This window comes from Chelonia mydas, chromosome 2 (genome assembly GCF_015237465.2).
Source record: "Chelonia mydas isolate rCheMyd1 chromosome 2, rCheMyd1.pri.v2, whole genome shotgun sequence".
NCBI lineage: Eukaryota > Metazoa > Chordata > Testudines > Cheloniidae > Chelonia > Chelonia mydas.
In genome coordinates, this window is record NC_057850.1 from 184274023 (window position 1) to 184299685 (window position 25663).

The 25663-nt window shown below is 37.8% G+C and overlaps 1 protein-coding gene and 1 long non-coding RNA gene across 5 annotated transcripts in view; one reads left to right on the forward strand and one right to left on the reverse strand.

The window, feature by feature from the left end:
* The window catches only part of NPHP3 (nephrocystin 3), a 51904-nt gene that overhangs the window by 1456 nt on the left and 24785 nt on the right, over positions 1-25663 (forward strand). For 3 of the 4 annotated variants that reach the window (XM_027826745.3, XM_037890294.2, XM_037890295.2), the window contains exons 2-17: positions 1706-1831; positions 3529-3679; positions 5167-5319; positions 6996-7129; positions 7394-7554; positions 9838-9985; positions 11062-11136; positions 11810-11989; positions 14574-14677; positions 15405-15519; positions 16366-16509; positions 16986-17083; positions 17484-17586; positions 18170-18252; positions 21150-21288; positions 24547-24711. In XM_027826745.3, the coding sequence (XP_027682546.1) occupies positions 1706-1831; positions 3529-3679; positions 5167-5319; positions 6996-7129; positions 7394-7554; positions 9838-9985; positions 11062-11136; positions 11810-11989; positions 14574-14677; positions 15405-15519; positions 16366-16509; positions 16986-17083; positions 17484-17586; positions 18170-18252; positions 21150-21288; positions 24547-24711 (2079 nt within the window). The remainder of the gene's footprint in view (positions 1-1705; positions 1832-3528; positions 3680-5166; positions 5320-6995; positions 7130-7393; positions 7555-9837; positions 9986-11061; positions 11137-11809; positions 11990-14573; positions 14678-15404; positions 15520-16365; positions 16510-16985; positions 17084-17483; positions 17587-18169; positions 18253-21149; positions 21289-24546; positions 24712-25663) is intronic. The other variant, XM_027826746.3, reaches the window with a different exon arrangement.
* On the reverse strand, positions 1226-7772 carry LOC122464668. Its single transcript, XR_006288926.1, has 3 exons — positions 7651-7772; positions 7404-7487; positions 1226-2142 (listed from the first exon to the last, which is right to left on the reverse strand). It is a non-coding gene; the product is annotated as an uncharacterized LOC122464668 (long non-coding RNA).

Genomic DNA, 25663 nt, shown 5'->3' on the forward strand with positions numbered 1-25663 from the left:
CTCTGTGTGGAGCTGCTGAGTAGCACCCTTATAAAATTCCAGTTTTTAAATATAGCCTGGTAGAAACAAGATTCACAACTGCAGGCAAAATATTTCAGATCAAGATGGCATTTTTACATGGACAAATCAGCAACTAAAAAAAGAAATGGACAGTTAAAAAATGTGTTCAATTTCTTTACCTATGTTAATCTAGACATCTTTAATAAAAACTTAGATTTTTATAATAAAATAATACATCTAATTTACTTTTCACCATTTAGACAATTGGTTTATTATTTGTAATACTTCCAGCTTGAACTGGTCAGTTTCACTTTTCTTTCCAGGTTTCTTCAGAGCCCCACTGAAGTAAAAATGAAGTCAGTGGGGCTGCATTAGAGCATTGGAGTCTGCTTGCACTATATGTATTTTATGACTTTAATAACAAACTTTGTATTTGCGGATAATCTAAGCCAGTGTTTCTCAAATGTGGCCACCGTGGCTGCATGCGGCCACCAGGGGCTTTTCTTGCAGCCACAGCCTCCTGGGTGACGATGCGGGGTGTGGGGAGTAAACCTTCCCCAGGGCCACCAGCAGGGACTGGTCTCTGTCCCCTTCTGGAGCCACAAACATGTAGGAGTAAGCAGCCAGCGTGAGTTCCCCACCTTCCTGGGAACGGTGGGGCTCGGGCTTCAGGCTTAAGCCCGGAGGTGGGGGTACAGGCTCTGGCCGTGTGGCAGCAGGCTCCATCCCACAGCCACAGGGCTCCAGGATCACCCCCTGCACATCGCCCCTGGCCCTCACTGCCTCCTCCAGTCCCCATCTGTGCACCAGGGCCCCAGGCTCTTGCTCTGGACTCACCTCCCCCATCTCCCCTGACTCCCGCTGCCTCTCATCTATCTATCCCCCTTTCACCCCTTGGCCCCACTACCCACTTCCCCATCCAGGGCTTAATTTGTCCCCCAGCTTACCGGGGCTGAGTATGTCTGCTGTGAAAAGTGATATTTTATTAATATCACTTTTCACAGCCTCCCAACTAGCTAGCAAGTCTGCTGTAAAAGTGGTATTAACAAATGTACAAAATGTCACTTTTCACAGCAGACTTACTAGCTAGCACGTCTAATAAAAAAGCAACCAAAAAAAGCAAAACATGCAAAGCACCTTATTGTGTTTCTATTTTGTTTAGGTCCAGTAATGAGTAGACAACTGTACATTATTTTTAATTATTGAGTCTGCAATAAACCCCTACATAAATAAATTACAATGATTTGGACATGTATATGCACATATTTATCTGTTTTTTCTAAAGTTATTAAGTATTTTAGGAAAAATTGTCAGAGCAGCCACCAGCAAGAGTTGGTGGCTGCATTCTGAGGCCACCCAAAAATTTGTTGCAAGAACCCCCGAGCACTATACCCAGATGTACAGACACTCTTTTCTCAACCTGTGTATTATATAATTTTAACATTAGCTTTAATAAAAATGTTAAATATTTTGTTTGTCATTCATGATAAGATTGCACTGATTTGTGTTCCAACGCTGCAATGCAATGTTTAAATCTAAACAAAAAAAACCAAACAAAAACTTCTTCATTGAATTAAGAGTTGTAAAAGGGCTATTGCAGCAAAACTATTGAATTTGCTATCAAACTCAGTAGCTGAAAAATATGCTAAAACTTTATAGCAATAATAATTTTCTTTCAGAGAAATCATATATTAAATATTTTCAGGCTCTTCAGAAAACTTACCAGAAAATACTTAGAGAGAAAGAAAGTGCTTTAGAAGCCAAATATCAAGCCATGGAGAGAGCTGCTACATTTGAACATGACCGAGACAAAGTCAAGAGACAATTCAAGGTAAGCATTTTCACTTTATCACCCAGGAAAATGACCAAGAAAATCTAAAGTGATCCCTTAGTGAACTCTCTGTGGGTAGGTTCTGCCTAGATGCAGATGTCTGCCGATATGAAACTCATTGCAGGTCCAGGGCCTTAATCCACTATTTACTCCAAATTAATCATACCAAAATTTATCTGTAGAAATGTTTTTTAATAACATTTAGTCTTAGTGGAAAATAATGCTTTTGAAAATGGAAAGGAGAAAATTTACTGTTGCTCAACATCCTGGCACCTTCTGTGCCATTTTATCAGCTTTTGCCAATTTCACACCTAGAAGGGGCAAGGAACATGCAGATCAGAAATTATGTTACATGATGTTTTAAAGAAAAATAAATTGTAGGCTCACTGACTTTGGTTATTTCTCAGTAATGCTTATATTTAATTTTTTAATGTTCAACATTTTTAGTTTTCATTAAAAAAATACCCCCTGTGCCAGCTATTGGCACATCTCTTTGTGCTACTAAAATACAAGAGCCAAGTGAAGATAAAAGACATAATATTTTTGCATTAGGGTGACTTGAAATGCTAATTAATTGCCAGGCTGATGCTTCTGGTTTTCCCCTCCTGCAGCTGATCCCACTGCTAGCACCCAGAATTAGACAGTGAATGCATTTCTCTGCACTGTTTTAGGCTTGCCAATATGATCAACTGTAGCAGAGGAAATGTTTTGGTAGATAAGTAAGGCAAGGATTGCTTTCAAAGAGTTTTGTTTTAAATTGTATTTGTAATTAAGTCTACAGATCTCTTGTATACGCTTGGGATCTTAAGTACTTAGTTTTGATCAAAGACCAAGCTCGTTAATCAGTTTTAGCTTGTGATAGTAATATTGTATATATAAGACAATTCCAGATATCTGGTCTCTGTATTTTAAACTACTTAAATTAAAGGTGTATAGCTGTCAGTACAACAATCCACAGTAAAATAATATACGTCCATTCAAAAAATAATAGGGAAATCTTTGAGAACAAATTATAGTTTTGTTGCTGAAAAAAGCTGGCTTTTCTTAAAACTAAGTTAAAAACCATGGATATTACTTATGAGGTTATTTTAGTACTGTCCATCCCAAACATTCAAAAATCATGAGTCAGTAACCCCAAAATCATGGCATTGATTTAAAAATCATGATTTAAAAATAATAAATGTTGGATTCCTGTATTCGCCTTCTGATTTTGAGAGAATGGGTTGCACTTGGGATGTTGTGAAGGCCAAGACTATAACAGGGTTCAAAAAGAACTAGACAAATTCAAGGAGGATTGAGCTATCAATGGTTATTAGCCAGGATGGGCAGGGATGGTGTCCCTAGCCTCAGTTTGTCAGAAGCTGGGAATGGGTGACGGGATGGATCACTTAATGATCACCTGTTCTGTTCATTCTCTCTGAAGCATCTGGCATTGGCCACTGTTGGCAGACAGGATACTAGGCTAGATGGACCTTTGGTCTGACCCAGTATGGCCGTTCTTATGTTCACTTGGGTCACATTTTCAAGTCTTTCTCTACCACAGCGAGGGCTCAAATCTCACTTTTTTTTTTTAATGACAGTAGATCACATGAATTCAGGAGCTGGGGCTATAGATCAAACATCAAATTTCACAAGACTTGTGATAAAATAGTAAGAGTTGGCTTTATACTTTAAAAAAAATCCTTTCCTTTTTCTAGATTTTCAGGGAAACTAAGGAAAACGAGATTCAGGATTTACTGAGGGCCAAACGAGAGCTGGAAACAAAACTTCAGAGACTGCAAGCCCAAGGGATCCAAGTCTTCGATCCCGAAGAGTCTGATTCAGATGACAATTGCACAGAAGTTACTGGTAAGAATTCCATTTGCTACTTTCAGCAAGCGAATAAAAAAAGATTAAATTTTATGAAGTATAGCAAAAGAAAATATATATGCACTATAGATTGTGAGGCTTTATAATGCAAGTTTTAAAAGCACAAGGACATATTGTATGAAAGATAAAAACAGTTTACAATTTAAATTGTGGGTTTTTTAAGTCTGTGGAGGCTCTAAACAAATTAGCCATTTTTGGTGATTCCATTTATATTTATAGTGCCCCATATTCTAAAAAACACCTTAACTTTCTACCCTCCCTGAACCTTTCTGCTTTTCTTGTATTTTCATTGTGAGTTTCCTGCTATCTGATCTCATTTTCTCAAGTCTAGAGGTTATGTTCCAGTTTGGCATATCAGCCCCACATAACCCATCAGAACAGAAAATGAACAAAATTGGAAACCTACGCAGAATATCAAATTGGAATTTGACAAGGGGGACCAGTTTTGAACAGCCTTAATCTTTAACAACACTGGATATTTAGCGGTTATAAGCATTCAGTCTCCTGGTTTTACATCTGATCCAAAACATGGCATCTGCATCAGCACAGTGCCCACTAGTACCATGCCATGGTATTGGTTAGATACAGACTAGGGATCACCAGCATCACTTCCTGCAACACTTGGGTTTTCCCTTGAAGTCCAGTGTCCCGTGCTATTACATCTGACCCTGCTTTGCTAACAAGATGTGACACAAATCACAGCTGAAGTGGCTGAATAACCTTCAGAACTAGAAATGTTTCATAGTGCTATATATGGCTCTGATTCTGCAAAGCACTTATGCACGTGCTAAATTCTAGTGACACCATTGATTTTAACGGGCCTATGATTCCTACCTCTTCCCCATGTATATTTTCTCCCTTCTTCTTTTATATTCCTTCTTATTTGTGTTTTATACTTCCTCATCCCTCCTTTAAAAATCTTTCTTAACTTATTCTCATTTTTTTTCTTCAAAAATTTGAGTTTAGTGGTCTTGAAAGTGATAGATTAGTAGGCAATGGTGTAATCCAAGGATAATATTAGAAGTTAACTATGAAGCTTTTCCACCCAACTAAGAAATGTATTTCACTCCTGACCTGCAACACTTTTCTGCTCCTTAGGTCTGGGTCTTTCTTAAACAGAGACTGTCAACAGTGTGGTGACTTTGTGAAGTGCACAAATGACTACAGTAAAACTATGAATCTCTTCCTTATAGGTGACCTAATACAGCATTTGAAACCAATGATGACGTCCTCAGTTTTGAGAGACCCATGTACTAACATGCTCTGTTACCTATTTCTTTAATAGCATGGCTTCTCAGTAACAGTGAGGGAGTGCAGATTTAAAACCACATTAGACAAAGCAGTAAGCGAACCTGCTAAGGGAGAAGAATTTCAATTAGTGGCATTTGTCAGCCAATTTTAACTGAAGTGTTTAGGTTTGATAATGTATTTCATTTAGTGAAAATCAGTTTGTATTTACTTTTAAGCTACTGGAGCCCAATCTGAATATTGGACTGGTGGAGTGTTGGGAAGTGAGCCATCTATGGGTAGTATGATGCAACTTCAGCAGTCTTTCAGAGGGCCGGAGTTTGCTCATAGTTCCATAGATGTGGAAGGACCATTTGCGAACATAAACAGAGGTAAGCAACTCGTGTTTGTCTGCTAAGCGGGTTTAACAAGTGGCTGTTTACATACAAGTTCTGTTTACCTTGGAGGTCTTTTGTATTCATTCTTATCCCCTGTTAAGGGATTTACTGTATCTGTCACTCCATATTTTCCTTTGAATGACTGCTTTTTATAAAAATAAAATGAAAGTATAGCTAAGACACGCCTAATGGTGTTTAATATTTTTACTGCTAATAATATGTGCAGCAGTATTCTTAGGTAATGACAGTGAATCTGAATGCTTCAGAGTAAATATACCAAATACCAATTTATTGCCTGGGGGGGCTCAAGAAGAGGCTTTAGATGACCCTGCTTTGAATAACATAACCAAGAAAAATGTATTTTAAATGTGATTTATTTTAGCCTGACATAGTCCCTGTATCTTGTCCGATTTTTCCCTTATTTTTCAAATAATTTCAAATATTTTTCAAACTGCTCAGATCCTTCGGCACATAGGCCACATGCATGATGTCACAAACTATGCCCCCTCTCCTTCACCTGGATTTGCATAGGAAGACCCTTCCAGGCAGAATCCCACTGACTTAAATGGAACTCTCCATGACTTTGAGGGTTCATCCACACAGATCCAATTGCATGATCAGGACCTATGCATGCTGAATTACATTTGTACTATGGGAAAGATTATCACCGATTTCCCTATCAATTCCAGTATTTTGTAGTTAGTAACAACACTTTCTAACTTGGCTTGACTCACTACCTTAATCTCAATACTAGCCTGTGACACAGACTCAGTTCAGATTAGTTACTCAGACAAGTAACCTATCATCCTTAACTTTGAGTTTCTCTGTATATGTCACTTTGCAACACCACTTTACTGCTAGTGAAAGGTCACTTTTTGACATTTTCAGGAGACAATTAGTAACTCACTAGTCAGCTTATCAGAAAAATGGTGTTTTATATTTCAAAACACATTTGCAGGAATTTACAAGATTATAGTGAGCTATTAGAGATCTCATAAAAATACAAAATTACACACAAAATGACCTTTCAGTAATGCTAAAGTGTTAAGACTTTCACATGTCAAGTAGCTTCCTTGAAACTGCTCAGAACATAGGTAATGTTCCCCTACAAAATGAGAAGCTAAGAAAAGAATTAGCTTTAAAGCTTTCTATGATAAGCTGAATTGACATACAGCATACACATGGAGAACAATGCAGTTTATCTAAAGAAGAATTATGCTACCTATTAGTTCACCAACATTTGTTAGCTTAGTATATTTACAATTAATTTTAAAGCAGCAGTATTTTACTAACAATTGCTTAGTTAGGCATCTAATTACATGGGCATCTTTATTACTTCTGTTAGAGAATTTAATTTTTTTGTATGAAAGCCATCAGCTTGACATTTTGGCTAAATTTCACAAACACTTATTTTAAAAGAAACATAATAGGTATGTAATGTGAATGTATTTAACATTCTGCTGTTTTGTTTTGCTATATTTTATAATTCTGCATATTATTTAAATCTAACTTTTAATTAAATCTGAAGTATTTTGTGATATATTAGTATGAAAGATACTCTATAAAGTGAAGTTTATTATTTCCTTAGGGTGTGTTAAGAGAGCATTGATGCAAACTGTTATATGATGTAACAAGATAAGGAGACCTGTGGTTTTGTATATTGTTTGCAGATGACTGGGATGCTGCTATTGCCAGTTTATTGCAGGTTACTCCACTGTTTTCCCACTCTCTGTGGAGTAACACAGTAAGGTGCTATCTCATTAATACAGATGAGACTCAACCTGAAGTGGACATCTTTATTCGGGTGAGAACAGCGCAAAAGTTATGTTAATTAATCATTCATTTAAGGTTCTCTATTTTTCTCCTCTAATACTTGTTCATCAAAACTCTGTGGTAGTTCTTAAAAGGTTTAGGAGTCAGATCTTGATCCCATTGAAATGAGTGGGAGTTCTGTTATGGATTTCAATGGAAGAAAGTTTATATTGAAAATAAATTGGGGTTTATTAATAGGTCCTTATTGAAATACCTAATTAATAATAAAGGTCAGTTTATTTAAATTTTCTTTCAGAACTACTCACCAAAACTTCAAAGAATATGTGAAACGTTGGGGTACTTCTTTCAAGTTGTTCATTTTCCAGTAGAAAATGGAAATCATTTCCAGGCTGTGAGAAAATGGGAAATTGAGAAAAGTTCCTTAGTCATTTTGTTCATACATTTAACTTTGCCAAGGTAAGTTAATAGTTTTGCAGATTGACAAAGCAAAGAGAAACTGATAATTTATGTATAACACATAGCTTATTAACATGTATGCAGTGTTCCACTTACAGCATTTCTTAAGCTAGTTTCTTCTAACAAATCTTCCTTCAGACTTTAGATTTTCTAGCACAGACAGTTAAGAGAAAGCAGCCTCTTTCTGAGGTTTCCCTGTTCCTGTGGCTCTAGATTCTGTTAAAATACAACATAAAAGAGCCATCAAAATATGCAAATTTCTTACTTTCCCAGAACAGCTTTCTGCTGTTCCTAGTGATAGAATCATAGAAATTAGAGATGGCATGTGTGAACATGTTCTGTGTGTTTTATTTGCTTTTCTGTCTAGTCACCTGCCTATATTACCTGTTTTATTTAGTTGCATATTCTTTTTGTCTCTCTAACTTACTTCTCGGTTAATTTCCTGGCTCTTCAGTGCAGAGTCTTGCCCTAGTCTGTTGTGATGTAATTTACTAAATCCATGATATTTTATAACAACTGGTAATGCAGTGCTTTTCACTTGTGCAGTGAATAATTGGTCGTCTTACTAGAAGAAAAATAATTTTCTAAACCAAAAGTATTGAATTAAGGATAATGTTACAATTCAGTTGTTTCTATTTTGCAGCTTGGAATTTTTTTCTTTTTGGCTGTATACCATGAAGGAGGAAGAAAAGAAGGATTAGAAGTGAAAACACTAAATAATGGGCATTGAGTCATCATTTTCAATATGTCCTTATACAGTTGAACAGCCATTTTGATAATCTCTTTCAGGATATTGTCTGACCCATAATCTTATTAGCAAGGGGCCAGGAACAGTCTAGTTTTTGGCCTTTTAATGAACTATGACATTACTACATTAAGTGTCTGAAGTTTAGCTGCCTTTGGAGTTGAGCGAGGATTGGGGAAGAAAGCTGGGAGATGAATAAATTGATTCATACGGAACTCTGTCCGCTTTGGTCAGGAACTTGGGTTGAGGCTTCTCTAGCTTTTTGAGTCTGCTAAGAGAAAGAGCAACATATAGAACATCATTCAGGAATGTGTCCCTCTCCTGAACAAAAAAAGGTACCTACAGTGTCTGTTGTTATATGACATTGAAATGTCACACAAGGGGTTAGGTTTTGAATCCTGACGATTTTCCTTTTGCCATTTTGCTAGCACCCTGGTTCAGATGTGGGGGTGTCTAGCCTATAAACTAAATATCTGACTAAAAAAGGGTTTTTTTGCTAATGGGCAAAAAGGCTAATTAATAACTAGCTAATTGATAATACTGCTGACTAACTAATGCTAGCACTGTGTGCAAAGCAGCAGGCTGACAGACACACTGCAGGGGTTCCATCTTGCTGGCACAGGTGGTAAAAAAGAACTGAGGGAAAATTGGGTCCGCTCTGTGCTTTATGTCCTCGGAGAAGTGGGGGCAATGCAAAGACACTGAGAGCATTTCTGGCCCTACTGACATTGCTGGCCAAAAGAATCCGATCTTGTGTACATGGGCCACATGTGCACCAAGAGTGAAATCCATGTGGACAGTACAGCTCAGAGAAGAATCAGACCTTCCTGACAACAATATTAATTTAAATAGTTTCTTGTACAAAAAGTGAGATTAAGATTATAATGCCTCATGTGTGGAAGATTACACCTATCTGCTAGTTTGTCTCCCGTGATGCTGGCTCTCTGTGTAGCATAATAGATTCACAAGGCAGAACTTTCAGGAATAAAGACAGATATTCCTTCACACACATACAGGTACAGTGCATTGTTCAGATTCAAGTTGTGAGTGTAATTTGTCCATTTTGGTGAGCCTTAACTAAGGTCCTGAACCCTAAAGTTTTCCCTTTGGCTTTAGGGAGCAGGATAGGACATTCAAATAATTGATGACAGTGCATCAATACATTTGACATTTGTTAATAATGACTTGTGACTCTATTCTCATGTGTATGAAAACCAAATGCAGAACTATTACTGTTTAATCTGAGTACCAGTATGATGAGAGGGTTTGTAGAAAATAGACTTCTGAATTAAAAAAGCAATCATGTGTAAACCTGCTACTGAAGGAATCTTAATATCGTCAGTACAATTAGCAACCTGAGAACTTTTTCCTGGCCCAGACGTTGGATATCCTCTGTTTCAATGTCTGGCTGCCTTCATGGTAAAAGGTGTGCCCTTTCAATTAGATTTTGCAGTGAAACCCGTCCTTGGAGCTTATGTTGATTAAACTGCGTACTGCAACAATGTAATATAGCTCAAGACTGCTGATTTCTAATCTAGCTGTTTGCTGGAGGACTGTGAAGAAGCCTTATTGAAAAATCCTGAAGGAAAGCCCCGGCTGATTTACCGCAGAATAGAAGATGGCAAAGTCAGCTCAGACCCTGTGCAGCAGTTAACTGAGCAAGTTTGTTATGTGAACAAAGCAAAGGTACAACATGTACAAGGTTGTTATGTTTCAGAGATTTGTTGTCCTCTTATTTTGTAGCATAATACTTGTAACTTCAGATATTACAACGCATCCTTTGTTATGGACATCTTTTGTGAACAGGTGTATGGTGTTGAATTTTATGAAATTGTAGATTTAAAAAATTGAGCACTGTGCCTGTACAGAAACTTGAACAAAGTTTTATTCTCAGCTGCGCAGGGGGTGCAACTGAGCAGAATTTGGCTCTTAATTTCTTACAGAATTCTTATGAAAAAATCCTATAATATTTAATAGAAAAGAACTGTTCTATATTATTTTGGATCATCCTCTGGGAAAATACAACCCTGCTATAGAATTTGGAATGATTTTTAAAAATGTATATACAAGTGGCATTCTCTGTTTAAATTCTATGCTATACTCTAATTCCTATAGAATACTATGAACTTTTTATATGCTAAATCCCTATTACATTTTACAGGACTTTCCAGTTAGAGAAATAATCTAACCACATCATTAATAGTACATTTTCCTGTATTGTTTTTTTGGATATCGTCAAAACAAAGGAACTCTGATTCAAAGTCCCCTCCTTCTCCTGCCTGTGGGTTGACTACTCAAATAAGGAAAAGGACAACAAACAAATAATCCCCTGAAGCATACTCAGGCTCTGCTTGAGTACACTCTCCTGGTGGCCAACTTCCCTTGGAAGATGACTTCTTCTTACAGGCACCTTTATTAGCAATGAAATGCAGCTGCCTTAGTAAATCATTATCCAGATGTCCTCTCTTAGCTTCCCTGAGCTGAGAGAGGAACCGTCCTGGGTCCTAGCTCATCGTGAAGCCTTCTTATCCACTGCCAAAGTATCTTTGGTGAGGTGGAAGCATCTCATTTTTAAATGAAATTCTGTCTTACGGTGCCAGAGGCTAAGCCTCCAAAGTAGTTTTCATTTTGAAAGGTGGCGAATGTTGTTCTGGAAAGAATATAAGCTTTGGATATATTTATATCTACATGCCTCAGTAACTGCATCTGTGTTTAATAGTCAATCCCAGAGTTGCTTCATATTTTGTCATTAACTTTTTCAGCTCATTGATCACATGGGAGGAGTGGAAGAAGGAGCATATGAAACTTATAATTGTGTGGAAAAGATAATTAAACAGGTAGAGTGCATGATGCTGTGTATTCCACATGAGAGGCTACTTTGCGCATTCCTGCTTGCAATTTGAATGGTAGACTCTGGGGCAGTGCCATCCATGGCTTTACAAAATTGCCATATTGCCAGTATTCTGCAAGCACTGTAGTAAATCCACGGTCTATTTAATAATCTATTTATATTCACTACAGATGAGTGATGTTTTGTCATAATTCAAAGGCCTCCATATGTTTCAGCATTATTAATACCTGGAAGTAAGGAAAGCCACAACTGAATAAAATAGTTTAAGAACTATGTTACTGTAGGTAACCTCCATCATGGGGAAAACTGAAAGCAGCTTCTTGAGATCTCAGTATAAAGCGTCACTAGGACTCATTTGGTCACATTCTCTGCTGGCGTACATGGGCACAGATCCATTGACACGAATTGAATTCACTCATCTACCCCAGAATTGTTACCTAAAGCGGGAAGGGATACAGTGCATAAAAACGGTCCTGTCCAGTGTGTGTCAGTATGGTATGCAGCCCATACCATATGGAATACATTTCATGCCACAAATGTAAGTCCAAAATGACATGTAAGCGGTGCCCACTGCCAAGTTGAAAGAATCTGGGGGAATGATAGCATATACTTTTAAGGAATAAGTTACAATATTTCCATGTGGTTTGTTTCTTATACAGGATATATTGGGCTGTGAAAGCACAGAAGTAGAAGGCAAGGATTTGGGTAATAAAGAGGAGTCCACTGCGCCTGAAGAGGAAGTTTTTGGAGATGTGCTGTGGGATGCCCATGATGAACAAGAACAGATGGAAGCTTTCCAGCAGGCTTCTAACTCAACATGTGAACTAGGATTTGAGAAAGTAAGCAGATAGAAATGTCTGTTGATTAAGGGAAATAAATGTCTCTGTTTCATGAGCAGCAATGATGCTGTTGTATGGAAGGACCTATGTTTGAGAACAACCTTGGAGCTTTTGCACCTTAGGCTAGAGGAGACCATATGTGTTAGACAGATGACATATTTAGTTTCTGGAACAATGCCAGTTATGTCTGTCTTAAAGTGTCATTGGTGAAGAAATGGTCCTTGTTTCTCCATTGGAGGAAATGTTGCCGTGATAGTATTCTGTCTAGAAATAAGGGGTTCTCTTGGAAGGTGAGTAACACACCATACTTTGAAGTCTAAATGAAAGGCCTCAAACAGCTTTTTGAAGCAAATGAAAGCCCTGTGTCAATACAGAGAATTAGGTCTGTTGGAATTGGATTATGATAATGAAACATAGTCCACAATCTTAATGTCTCTGAGTCTGTGTGAGAGAAAGACATAGTAAAATAAAAAATAAAGGGGTACTGAAATGCTCATTACTTCCTGGACTGCCTCACCTGTAAGCCCTTGTAAAACTAGGAGTCAAAAACAGATACACCTAGAAAGGGTTGAATTAATACATCTAGAGGAATCCGTGAAAAGTGTCTCTGGTGGGGAATTATGTTGCTGCTTGAATAAGTGGGTGTGCTTTCATGCTGTGCTGTGCTTCCCAGAGGAACTGGCTGACACTGTATGCTTGCGCCTCTTGGAGATGCAGCATGCACAAGCATAGCTCTGAGAAAGAGGGGCAAAGGTGGCTGTAAGCCATCGTTTTGTCCCTGGGATTTTGGGCTGATTGGGAACCAAAATGGCCCATGCTGTAATTTAAGAAGTTCAGGGGACTGCTCTAAATTACAGAAGCCCTCCCTGAACTGCCTTTGAACAGCTCGGCAACCTGGAGCTTCTCAAAATGGCCATTGTACCATGCACTATGACCTCACCCCCTGTTTCAGGGCTTGCGAAGGGTCCTGTGTTAGCCCTGGTCTATCCACTATTTTTGTATTGATTGAACTATTTCAGTTAAGGATATGAATTTTCTACTGAAGTAGTTAAATCAATGTAACCCCTAGTTATAGCGGCATAAAGGTGCCTTATACCAGCATAGCTGTTCCTCCACCTTTTTTACAGGAATAAGCTATACCATTCACCTAGAACTTCGTTCACACTAGGGGGTTGCACCACTTTAATAACATACGGGAATAGTTAAAGTAGTATAATTTCTTTGTTAGATACGATCTAAGTGAGCCAACAGCTGTCCTATGCAGTACCTGTACCGAGGGAACCCTGGCTCAGGGACTTTTATGGCTCCTCTACACTGCCACAGCGCACTCAGGGGCGAGGCCGTAATGGGAGAGAATCTCTTCTATGGGGTTTTGGAATGCAAAAATGTAATGATAGGGATCAAATGTGAGGAGTTAGTCCTGGAAAACTGTCCATCTCCCACTGGTAGATGTTGTGTCCCATACATTTTTGGCAAACCTGACACAGTCTGCTGTGCTGCCTCCAATAGAGATGAAAGCTGAACAGAGACAAGTTTGAATGCCGTTTTTCCAGTAAATTTGATTAAGTTATTTTAGAAATGGAAATTAAAAAGTTAACACAGAGATAATTCCTTTTCTTAGAATTGTAAGGAATATGCTCTGCTATTCTTCATCCATATTATTCTGTACTTCTGGCTCTATAAGAATTTGTAGCTTCTAAAAATAGCCAGTTCCATATAATCAAGTGTAACTACTTGTAGCAGTAGGTGACACGGAATATTAGAACACTATCCTTTTATCCTTGGCTATCTATCTTAGTTATTTATGTGCCCCCCATCAACATAGTATCTGAGTGCCTGTATTTATCCTCACAACACTCTGTGTGGCAGAGCTATTATCCTCATTTTAGAGATGGGTAACTGAGGCACAGAGAGGCTAAGTGACTTGCCCAAGGTCACACAGAAGTCTGTGGTGCAGCAGGGAATTAAACCTAATGCACTAACCACTGGACCATCCTTCCATTATTGGAGGTCTACATTCAAATTTGCCTTGTCAGGGGCAAAATGAATTTTTGTCTCACTCTAGTCCCTAACGGACATTTGCTCACCTCATAAAACCACAACACAATAACTTAGTCCAGTTGGTAATACATTCTCATGAGACACAAGTCTGGAACACCATTGGGATCTGGCAGGCCAAGATTGCAGTGCATTAGCAGAGGTGCAGGGGGAATTGCATGCCTTCTTGTACAAGGTCTTACTGTACCAATGCCACTAGTCAGTCATATTTATTAGTACTGCAAATTCATCCCAAACTAATTTTTAAAAATTATTTTCTACTTTTAAACTTTTTATGGAAGAGGTATTAAATAGTAGTCTTTCCATGCTTCCTTCCCCATTAAAAAAGCAACAACAAAACCACTTTGTTTCTATATCCATATATTTTGTTTTACTCTTAGTCCCCTGACTTCAATGGAACTAAACATTCTTAAAGTTAAGTATGTGCTTAAATATTTGGAGGATGCATTAATCAGTATATTAATTAGTCAGGATATGTATTTCTTTAATACTGGAGCCCTTGTAACGTAAATTGTTCTGTTTGCAGTATTATGAACGTCTAAATGATCTAGTGGCAGCACCGGCACCCATCCCACCTCTTCTTGTGTCTGGAGGACCAGGCTCTGGCAAATCTCTTCTCCTGTCAAAATGGTATTTTTAAAAATGGTTAATATTTTTTTTTAAATTACACTTCAAACAAGAACAGCACAACATTGGATTGGTAGCAGGAGAAACCAGCATTAGAAAAATACTGAAGTTCCAAAAGCAACCCTCTAAAGTCTAGGCACCCGTTACAACCCACAGGGGAGAGTGCCACAGAGAACCCCAACTCAACTCCTACACAGGGGGCTGTGCACTGTTCTGAGAATGAGGGTGGTGGTGGCTACAACGGAAAATTTCACCTCCGCTAAGTGCCCCCGCTGAGGTAAATGGAAGGGAGGATCCAAATCCAGAAACCTATTGCAGAAATGCATCTTGCGGTCACTCATGATCTACAACAGAACCTACTGCCATAAAATAAACTGACAGTATTCCGATGAGTAACAGTTGAATGCTGATGCCATCAGGGCATTCATTACCCACCCTTCCCCCAAGGATCTCCTCTTTTTGATGTTTTATCTTTGTAATCTGTGAATGTAGCAAGTACCTGAAAATCCCTCTAGTCCAGTGGAGATAAAAAGTGAAAATTCTGATGGAAAATATTTGATTATGGATGATTAATTTTCTGACTTATTTTATTATGTGTATATACTGTACATGCCAAGCTAAAATGTATAATTACATTTGACAAATCTACAATAATATTTATTGGAAATAAGAATATATTTAGAAAAATGTGGGCTATTGGGCATGTGTGTGTGTTTTTTTGCCCCAATAGGATTCAACTGCAACAGAAGCATTCACCAAACACACTCATTCTCTATCACTTTGTTGGGAGGCCATTGTCTGCCAGTTCAGAATCTGCACTAATAATTAAACGGCTTACTTTAAAGGTACTCTAGTTATTGTTTAGCACATGTAGCATTATTCATTGTGTGTGTGTGTTTGTGTGTGTGTATACACATATGAATCTATTTAAAATTCTTTTGGCCCTGTCTGTACCAAATCAGGGTGATACAGATGATGATTTCCCCATTTTGTTGAGTTGATAATATATCAGAAATATATTAAAATATCATCTCTGAGGCTTTTCATAATACAGTGTTATCAATTATGATTCCACTGAAAAATATTGATGGTTTATAAAGAAAGCGACATAAGCTTCTTTTACTATTTCCTGCCATCTGGCCAAGGAAAGCAGCAGGTGGCATGTCTTTTGTCTATGCATTGAGAAACCTGAAGCTGCATTTGCCAGTTGGCACCCCACTAGAGTTGGACTATTGCTCTTCTATGTTAATTTGTTTTAGAAGTACGTGTCTGATATGTGTTGAATAAATGAGGGGCCTGATTCTGCCAAGATCTGGGCTCCCTTTATCTTCAAAAGAGGACACTCAGGGCTGCACAGTACTGAGCCATTCAGAAAGATTAAATCAACTCTTCCCTGTGTTGTTAAAAATCTTCACATTTTTATTTGTACATTTTCCGCACTTCTTATTCCCCAGATGGTCCCATGGGATTTTTAACCTCACGTTGTCCATCTAAAATTAAATACACAAGAACTTCAAAAAACATTCTCCTTTTTCTTAAATTCTTGCTCCTTATATGCGGTGAAGGGAAAACAACTTTGGATGGACTTGTTTGAAATCAGCTCCCCAGGAGTGAATGATTTTATCTTGTATCCAACTCCCCTAAGCATTTCTTAAGATGCAATATTTTTATCCATGTTTATAATTTTGCAGCTCATGCAGCATTCTTGGTTAGTGTCACCTTTAACATTGGATCCAGCTAAGCTCTTGGAAGAGTTTCCTCGTTGGCTGGAAAAACTTACTGCTCGTCACCAAGGCAGCATTATCATAATTATTGACTCTATAGACCAAATACAGGTACATTTCCAACCTGCTTGGCCTTTACAAATGCAAAACAAACTTGGAGTGATATATGTAGAAAATAATTTGCAGTTTTACTAGATGAATTAAATTGTCATTTGTTTTATCCATAAAATGTGGTATTTATGGAATTTGCTGGAGTATGTTGCCTTTTGATTTGTCTGATTGCATTATCTGTGGGGGGTGGATCCAAAATTGTGGACTGATTTGTGGGTCGGGTCACGTATCCAATCTTTAGGTGGCGAGAGTCTACATGATACTATGCTAACTGCTTTACTTAAGTTGTCACCATTCTGCTGCACATAAAAAGGGGAATTTAGCTCTATATCAAAAATGTGGTCCTGAACAATTTTAAGAGAACGGAGGCGTTGGAAGACTGTTTTCACTGGGCTGAACAGTTAATGAGACGACAGTGATTTGTGGCATTTGTTTTTAATGAATTTTGAATTAATGCCTTGAAACTTGTTTTTAAGCAAGCTGAAAAACATATGAAATGGCTGATAGATCCACTGCCAGTGAATGTAAGGGTGATTGTATCTGTGAACGTGGAAACATGTCCGCAGGCTTGGAGGTATGTTGTTCTTTGGGGAGGTTTCAAATTAGCCTGGGTTTGAGTATACTTATTATACATATAGATAGGTTGCAGAATAAAATCTGAGTCTGATTTTGTACCCACTGAAATCAGTGGGAATTTTGGATTTCGATTTTCCCCATTGAAGGTGATATACTGCATATTAAACATAGGCATGTGCACTTGCAGACTTCCAGTACTTTGATGTAGTCAGCCATCTTAGGGCAAGGTTAAAAATACAAATGTGAGTTTGTATTATTAAAATCCTTTAACAGCAGAAGAGTGTAGTTTCAGATTTCTGCATTGACATCTTTTTTTCCCCGTCACATAGTTAGGTCTCTTTTCTTTCACATACTATTTTGCTGGATTTGAATGTAATTTTGTTCTCTCCCACTAAAAGGTTGTGGCCAACTCTTCATCTTGAGCCATTGAATTCTAAAGATGTGAAATGTCTCATTAGTGCAGAATGTAGCTGTGCAGATGTTAAATTGACCAACGAACAGGTATGTCTGTTGTAATTCTGTTGAAAGTATTTCACGCTAGAGTCTAGTATAAATTTTATTGAAGATGTGGAAGAGTAAAATGAGCTGACAAAAGCTTATTTTTGTTAATGTTTCAATAGCCAGGAAAATGTGTTTTATTTAGTTAATGTATAGCCATTTTACACAGGATTTGGTGTAAATATTTTTATTCAGAGGCTGATAGCACCAAATTCAGATGGAATAGTATAAATTACTAGTAAGGGAACTATACTTTTACCCATCTTTCTGCAGACACGTCCTCCTGTTTTAGTATAATATGTATTTGCGGTAAAAATGCTTGGACATGTGCAAGGAAGACATTTTGAATCCTATCCATGGAGTCTGATCCTAACAAGGTGTCGATCATATCCTGAGATGATGTAGCCCTCCAGAGGAAGCCTCCACTTATATATATCCCACTTAAAGGAAAAACACACAACGTTTTGTACACTAGTTATGTGCTTTTTTTAACATCCACAATCTGTGTTTTAGTGTCATATCCTTAACTCTTCAAAGTGCTTAATATTACATTGGCTTATAATGTTTTTTTTAATACTTGTCTTAGGAGAAGAAACTTGAGAAACATTGTCGTTCTGCCACAACTTGCAATGCTTTGTATGTCACTCTTTTGGGCAAAATGATTGCTTGGTAAGTTGAGATGGCCTGACATTATTGTGTGAGTCTGTAGATTTTAAAAATACAAATTGCTTTATCAGCATATCAGAAAATGTTCAATTGAAACAGAATTATTCTTTGTTGAGATGAAACTGCTTTAGCAGAAGAAAATAGAAAGTTATTTCCCCATTTATTATAAAAAAGAAAAGAAAACAGCACTATAAAGAATTAATGATCTATCCGATTTTGATGCTAAATATTTAGGTACCCACTGAATCTGAATATATGTATATGATCCTCTTCCTATTCTGAATCCAGGAACCAAATCCAGGTTTCTCTCCATCCTTTTGCTTCACTCTTCTTTTTGTAGCTGTCAATCCCTTTATTCCCTTTTTAAATATTAATTGAGAAGTATTCCTTTTATTTTGAGAGGTGCTTTGTCTGTGGGCTGTTGGGTTTGCTGATGTGCCTGATGCTTTGCATCCTAGACTAAGTCTACACTGTGCTGCAGTGTAGACTCTGGGGGTTTAAACTCCAGTGTGCACCAGAGTGCGGCGCTGTGACTGCCCCATGAGAATGCTGCTATTAGTGTGAACTAAAAGATACCTAGTGTGCGTTAACGTATTCCTCTTCAAACAGGTCTATGTTAATGTGAACTAAGTACCTTTTAGTTTGCGCTAGCAGTGTCTACATGGGAGAGTTACAGTGGAACACTTCACACCCACATAGTCCAAACTTTGGGGCCATGTAGATGAGCCCATAAGATTTTAAGACCGGGGAGCACCACTATGATCCTCTGGTCTGACCTACTGCGTAATACAGGACATAAGATTTCACCCTGTAATTTCTGCAGGTGGAGAGGATTAATCCTCCCTACTGTGTCAGAGAACATAACTGAGCACAGCAACTTGTGGCTGATCTAGCACATATTTTTTTAAAAGGCCAGCAGTCTCACTTTAGAGACTCCAAAGGAGGACACTTGTGATCGGTGGCTCACAATTGCTGCTTGTTCTTTATAGTTGCTTAGTTGCCGCTGGGGACACACTTTATAAAATAAAAGTGTTAATTTGGGAGGGGTTGCAAGCTGGGAGGGGTTGCAAGCTGGGAGGGTTGCAAGTGCTTTGGAGGATAGCACTAAAATTCAAAATGATCTGGAGAAATGGTCTGAAGTAAATAGGATGAAATTCAATAAGGACAAATGCAAAGTACTCCACTTAGAAAGGAATAATCAGTTGCACACATACAAAATGGGAAATGACTGCCTAGGAAGGAATACTGCAGAAACGGATCTGGGGGTCATAGTGGATCACAAGCTAAATATGAGTCAACAGTGTAACACGGTTGCAAAAAAAGCAAACATCATTCTGGGATGTATTAGCAGGAGTATTGTAAGCAAGACATGAGAAATAATTCTTCTGCTCTATTCCGCGCTGATTAGGCCTCAGCTGGAGTATTGTGTCCAGTTCTGGGCACCACATTTCAGGAAAGATGTGGACAAATTGGAGAAAGTCCAGAGAAAAACAACAAAAATGATTAAAGGTCTAGAAAACATGACCTATGAGGGAAGATCGAAAAAATTGGTTTGTTTAGTCTGGAGAAGAGAAGACTGAGAGGGACATGATAACAGTTTTCAAGTACATAAAAGGTTGTCACAAGGAGGAGGGAGAAAAATTGTTCTTCTTAACCTCTGAGAGTAGGACAAGAAGCAATGGGCTTAAATTGCAGCAAGGGAGGTTTCGGTAGGACATTAGGAAAAAATTCCTAACCGTCAGAGTGGTTAAGCACTGGAATAAATTGCCCAGGGAGGTTGTAGAATCTCCATCATTGAGGATTTTTAAGAGCATGTTGGACAAACACCTCTCAGGGATGTTCTAGAGATAATACATACTTAGTCCTGCCTTGAGTGCAGGGGACTGGACTAGATGACCTCTCTAGGGCCCTTCCAGTTCTATGATTCTATAAATAAAATAGCAGCATCCAGTTTTATGTTTCTGAGTAGCAGCTGTGTTAGTCTGTATCCGCAAAAAGAAAAGGAGGACTTGTGGCGCCTTAGAGACTAACAAATTTATTTGAGCATAGGCTTTCGTGAGCTATAGCTGACTTTATCGGATGCATTCAGTGGAAAATACAGTGGGGAGATTTATATACACAGAGAACATGAAACAATGGGTGTTACCATACACACTGTAACGAGAGTGATCAGGTAAGGTCAGCTATTACCAGCAGGAGAGCGGGGTGGGTGGGTGGGGGGGAGGGGGGGGAACCTTTCGTAGTGATAATCAAGGTGGGCCATTTCCTGCAGTTAACAAGAGCATCTGAGGAACAGCGGGGGGGAATAAACATGGGGAAATAGTTTTACTTTGTGTAATGACCCATCCACTCCCAGGTTTCACCCCCTCCCCCCCCCCCACTGGTAATAGCTCACCTTACCTGATCACTCTCGTTACAGTGTGTATGGTAACACCCATTGTTTCATGTTCTCTGTGTATATAAATCTCCCCACTGTATTTTCACTGAATGCATCCGATGAAGTGAGCTGTAGCTCACGAAAGCTTATGCTCAAATAAATTTGTTAGTCTCTAAGGTGCCACAAGTCCTCCTTTTCTTTTTACATTTCTGTCTCTTTATGTGGTATGATCTTCTTTCCATTCCGTTGCCTGCTAAAGTAAAGGTATCCTATATCGCTGCTTTTTATTATTATTATTTATTTATTATTACAAAAGGGAGACTCTTATGGCATATGTTGGTAGATGTGTTCAGGTGTTAAACTCTTTGGGTTCTAATCCTGCAAGATTCTGCGCACCTCCTGAAGCCCGTAGGAATTGAGGGCACACAACACTTCACAAGATGAAGATCTTTAATAGCTTAAATTCACTTTGTGGTTGTCAAATTTAACATATTAAAAAAGCTAATCTTGTCCATTCGCTCAGTGCTCGAAGTGCAGGAAATATTGATGAAATCCTTCAACAGTGTTTCCAATGTCAAGATACAGTATCACTATACAGACTTGTTCTGCGATCAGTTCAGGAGTCCATGCTGAACGATAAAGACAAACACCTTATGAGAGAGGTAAGCAAAAAATGCAATGGAAACTTTTGGAACATGTTCCCTTTCCTCCGGATGAGTTTCTCTGAATGAAATAAAAAGAAAGTACTTGAGGACTTTTCATTGATTCAAAGCTATAATTTATAGTTTCATAGATTATAAGGCTGGAAAGATCATTGTGATCATCTAGTTTGACCTGCTGTGTAATACAGGCCATCGGTCTTCCCTGAATTATTTCCTCTGTGAACTGGAGCAGATCTTTTAGAAAAACATCCAATCTTGATTTAAAAATTTCCAGTAATGGAGAATCCACCCCAACACTTGATAAGGTGTCCCAATCGTTAATTACCCTCACTCTTAAAAATTTACACCTTATTTTTTAATTTTGTCTAAATTGGATCTTGTTTTACTTTTGTCTGCTAGATTGAAGAGTATTCTATTATCAAAGTTATGTTCTTCCTGTAGGTTCTTATAAACTGTGATCAAGTCACCCTTTAACTTTCTCTTTGATAAACTGTATAGTTTGAGCTCCTTGAGTCTTTCACTAGATGGCATGTTTTCCAATCCTTTGGTCATTTTTGTGGCTCTTTTCTCCAATTTATCAACATCCTTTTTGAATTTTGGCACCAGAACTGGACAGAGTAAAGGTAATATTAACACTACTCTTACTTGATATTCCCCTGTTTATACAACCAAGGATCACAATTAGCCCTTTTAGATCTATCAATTAGTTAGTTTTTAATCCATTTAGTTTCAGAGTAGCAGCCGTGTTAGTCTGTTTCCACAAAAAGAAAAGGAGGACTTGTGGCACCTTAGAGACTAACAAATTTATTTGAGCATAAGCTTTCGTGAGTTACAGCTCACTTCATCGGATGCATTCCTCTGATGAAGTGAGCTGTAGCTCACAAAAGCTTATGCTCAAATAAACTTGTTAGTCTCTAAGGTGCCACAAGTCCTCCTTTTCTTTTTGCAATCCATGTATTGTGTCCCATGTTGATTTTATTTTATTTTAGTTTCTTAATCAAAATGTTGTGGGGTGCAAAGTCAAATGCCTTATAGATGTCTATGTTTATTACATCAACACTATTATCTTTGTCAACCAAACCTGTAATTTCATCAGAAAACGATATCAAGTTACTTTGACAAGATCTGTTCTTCATAAACCCATGTCAAGAGGCATTAATTGTATTACTCTCCTTTAATTCTTTATTAATTGAGTCCTGCATCAGCAGTTCCATTATTTTGTCCAGGAGAGATATCAGGTGGATTGGCATATAATTACCCAGGTCATCCCATTTATCTCTTTTAAATATTGTCACAAGATTAGCTTTCTTCCAGTTCTCTGGAACTTTCCCAGTGTTTCCAGAGTTACTGAAAAACAGCACCAATGATCCAGAGAACTCCTCGACCAACTCTTTTAAAACTCAAGTTTTCTGGACCAGCTGATTTAAATATGTTTGTCTTTAGTAAGGGCTGTCTAATGTTCTCTTGAGTTATTGGTGGCATGGAAAATATTTCATCATCATATGATGACGACATCATCTGTCTTTTTTTCCAAATACTAAAAGAAATATTTGTTTAAATGCTTCTGCTTGTTCTACATTATTATTGAGAATTCTACCATTTTCCTCTAGTAATGGACTGGTACCATTGTTAGGATTTTTTTTGTTCCCAATATAGTTGAAAAACTCCTTCTTATTATTGTTCTTAACTCCACTGATCATAAATTATTCCTGGTGTCCTTTTGCTTCCCTTATCAGTTTTCTACAATTCTTAGCCTCTGATTTATATTCATTACCATCAGCTTCCCCTTTTTTCCATTCATTATGTACTTCCCTTCTAAGATGGGTTATTTTTTGACTAGTTTAGCCTGCCTTTCTGCATTGTGGCTTTTTCGGTAAAATGTTCTTAAACAGTTCTCTATTATCATTCACATCTTTCTGTGTAAATTCTTTCTCCCAGTTGACTAGACTCATAATTTTCAGTTGTGTGAAACTGGCCCTTATTCAAGTGCCAAATATATATAGCACTAGTTTGGACTGTGTCCTGTTTTGCACTTAACATATATAATCAAGCTATGCTCACTTACACTAAGCAACTACCAATATTTAGTTCTGTGATCACTTCCTCTTTATCAGTCAAGAGAAGGTCTAATACAAAATTCCCCTGTGTTGGATGAAACACTTTTTTGAGTTAGGAAGTGATCATCTGTAACTTTTAGAAATTCTGAGGACATTTTAGAACTGGCCGCATGAGCCCTCCATCATATGTCACTCAAATTGAAGACCCCATAATAACATAGCTTTTTTTCGTCTATACTTTATAGGTAGGTGCTTAAGGAGCCAGTCATCCTGTTTTCCAGTATGATTTGGTGGTCTGTAGCAGACACTTAAGTAGTGCTCCATCTTGTGTCCATCTGTTAAGATATTGATCCACAAACATTCAAGAGCCAGTATCCAATGTTTGGGTTATTCTAAGATGAAAAAAAAATTAGTGGCCAAATCCATCCTCATTGAAGTTACATGAGGGACAAATTTGTCTCAGAATGTGAAAGCAGTAATACTTATAATTGTATTTGCAGGCAATTTTGGTGCATGTAGTTCTTGTGAGATTAAGATATTTATATTGTACTGAATAGCGTCTCAAGCAACTGCAATCTCTGAAGTTCCCTTATTGCTTCAACAAAACACCCTTTGAAGGGTAAAATATATATTTAATTTGCTGTAGTAAAATGGAAATTGACAAATTTGCGTAACAGTCTTAGTTATGTGGACCCCAAAGATGAATAATTTACCCCTTCAATAATGTTTCCAGTCTAAATAGTCCCTATTTTTGAAACCAGTTACTGTATTAAAGGTAAGACTACATAAATATTTTTAGAATACTTGGGTAACAGTGTTCATTAGAGACATGGTTTTGTATATTTTTGGAAAGATTTCTGACGTCATGCCATGTTGGGTCCAATACTGCCTTTATTTACTGCAGTATAAATCTTGAGTCATTCCACTGAAACCAATAAGATTGACACCAGTGTAACCTAGCAGAGTTTTGCCTAAATTATACATCCATAACTTCATCTTTAGGTGGAACTAATTTGTGAAGCTTGTTTTTCTCCCCACCCTCGGTAACTGTACGATGTACTTTGTGTACTAAATGTATCAAGGAAGCCTATATTGTGTTTTAAAACCTAGCATTCAGTATTTGTCTTGGGATTCAGTATACCTGAGTTACTCAGTGAGCAGTTGTTAAATTTATTAAAGCATTAATTTTTTGGCTACACAGGTTCTCTGTCTCATCAGTGTTAGCCACAATGGAGTGAGTGAATCAGAACTGATGGAACTTTATCCCGAACTATCCTGTGCCATGTTAGCCTCTCTAGTTCACAGTCTGCACAAGATGTGTATGCTGACATATGGCTGTGGTTTGCTAAAGTTTCAGCACCTCCAGGTAAGATTCCATACATTTAGACATATGCAAATAATACTCCACTAAATTAGAAATATTTTGCCAAACTCTGGTCTTAAATACATCGGTGTAACTCCAAGAGTAACTTTGAATCCACTTATGTTTCTCTAGATTTACAACAAGGTAAATCAAAGCAGTATGGCCTGCTGTCTTCCTTTAGACATACAAGCATACTATATAAATCTGTTTAATTTTGTTATGTTTCAGAGTAACAGCCGTGTTAGTCTGTATTCGTAAAAAGAAAAGGAGTACTTGTGGCACCTTAGAGACTAACCAGTTTATTTGAGCATGAGCTTTCGTGAGCTACAGCTCACTTCATCGGATGCATAGCATATGTAATTGTCATTGACTAAGTCAAGAATTAAGGCAGGCACCAAAAAAAAGACACTTTGTAGACTATTTGAATGGTTGCAAAGCCATACTAAGTGTTTGTATTTTTTCCTTCCTTGGAATAAAAAATTCATTGCTTCCAAGGTCCAGGACCAGTGCTTTATTAAGCCCTGGACCAGTGCTAAAGAGCACTGCTGGTCTAAATATTGTGATCATTTTTAAGGTCTAGAGAACCAACAAGACTAGAAATAAATGATGTACACCATGGAAAGTAGGAGATCCGAAGTTGCCAGTTATGCATTAATTTCTAGCCCTGGTGGTTAACTAGATATCAGCCTTTAAACTACATAATTTTGATGATATGCATGTCTTCTCTCCCACTCTTTCTCCCTTCAGTTCTGATCTGATATCAGTGCCTGCTATCTTGAGAATTCTTTCCAAGATGATCAATGTTGTTCACCATCAACATTCAAAAGTTGCTTTTTCATTGATTGTTAACTCTAGCAGTACTAGAAAATATTGTCTACTAAAAATCAATCCAGAATTGAAGAGGAAAGGAGAATGATCATTTTTAAGCAAGTGATAAATCTAAGAGCTTTAGCCT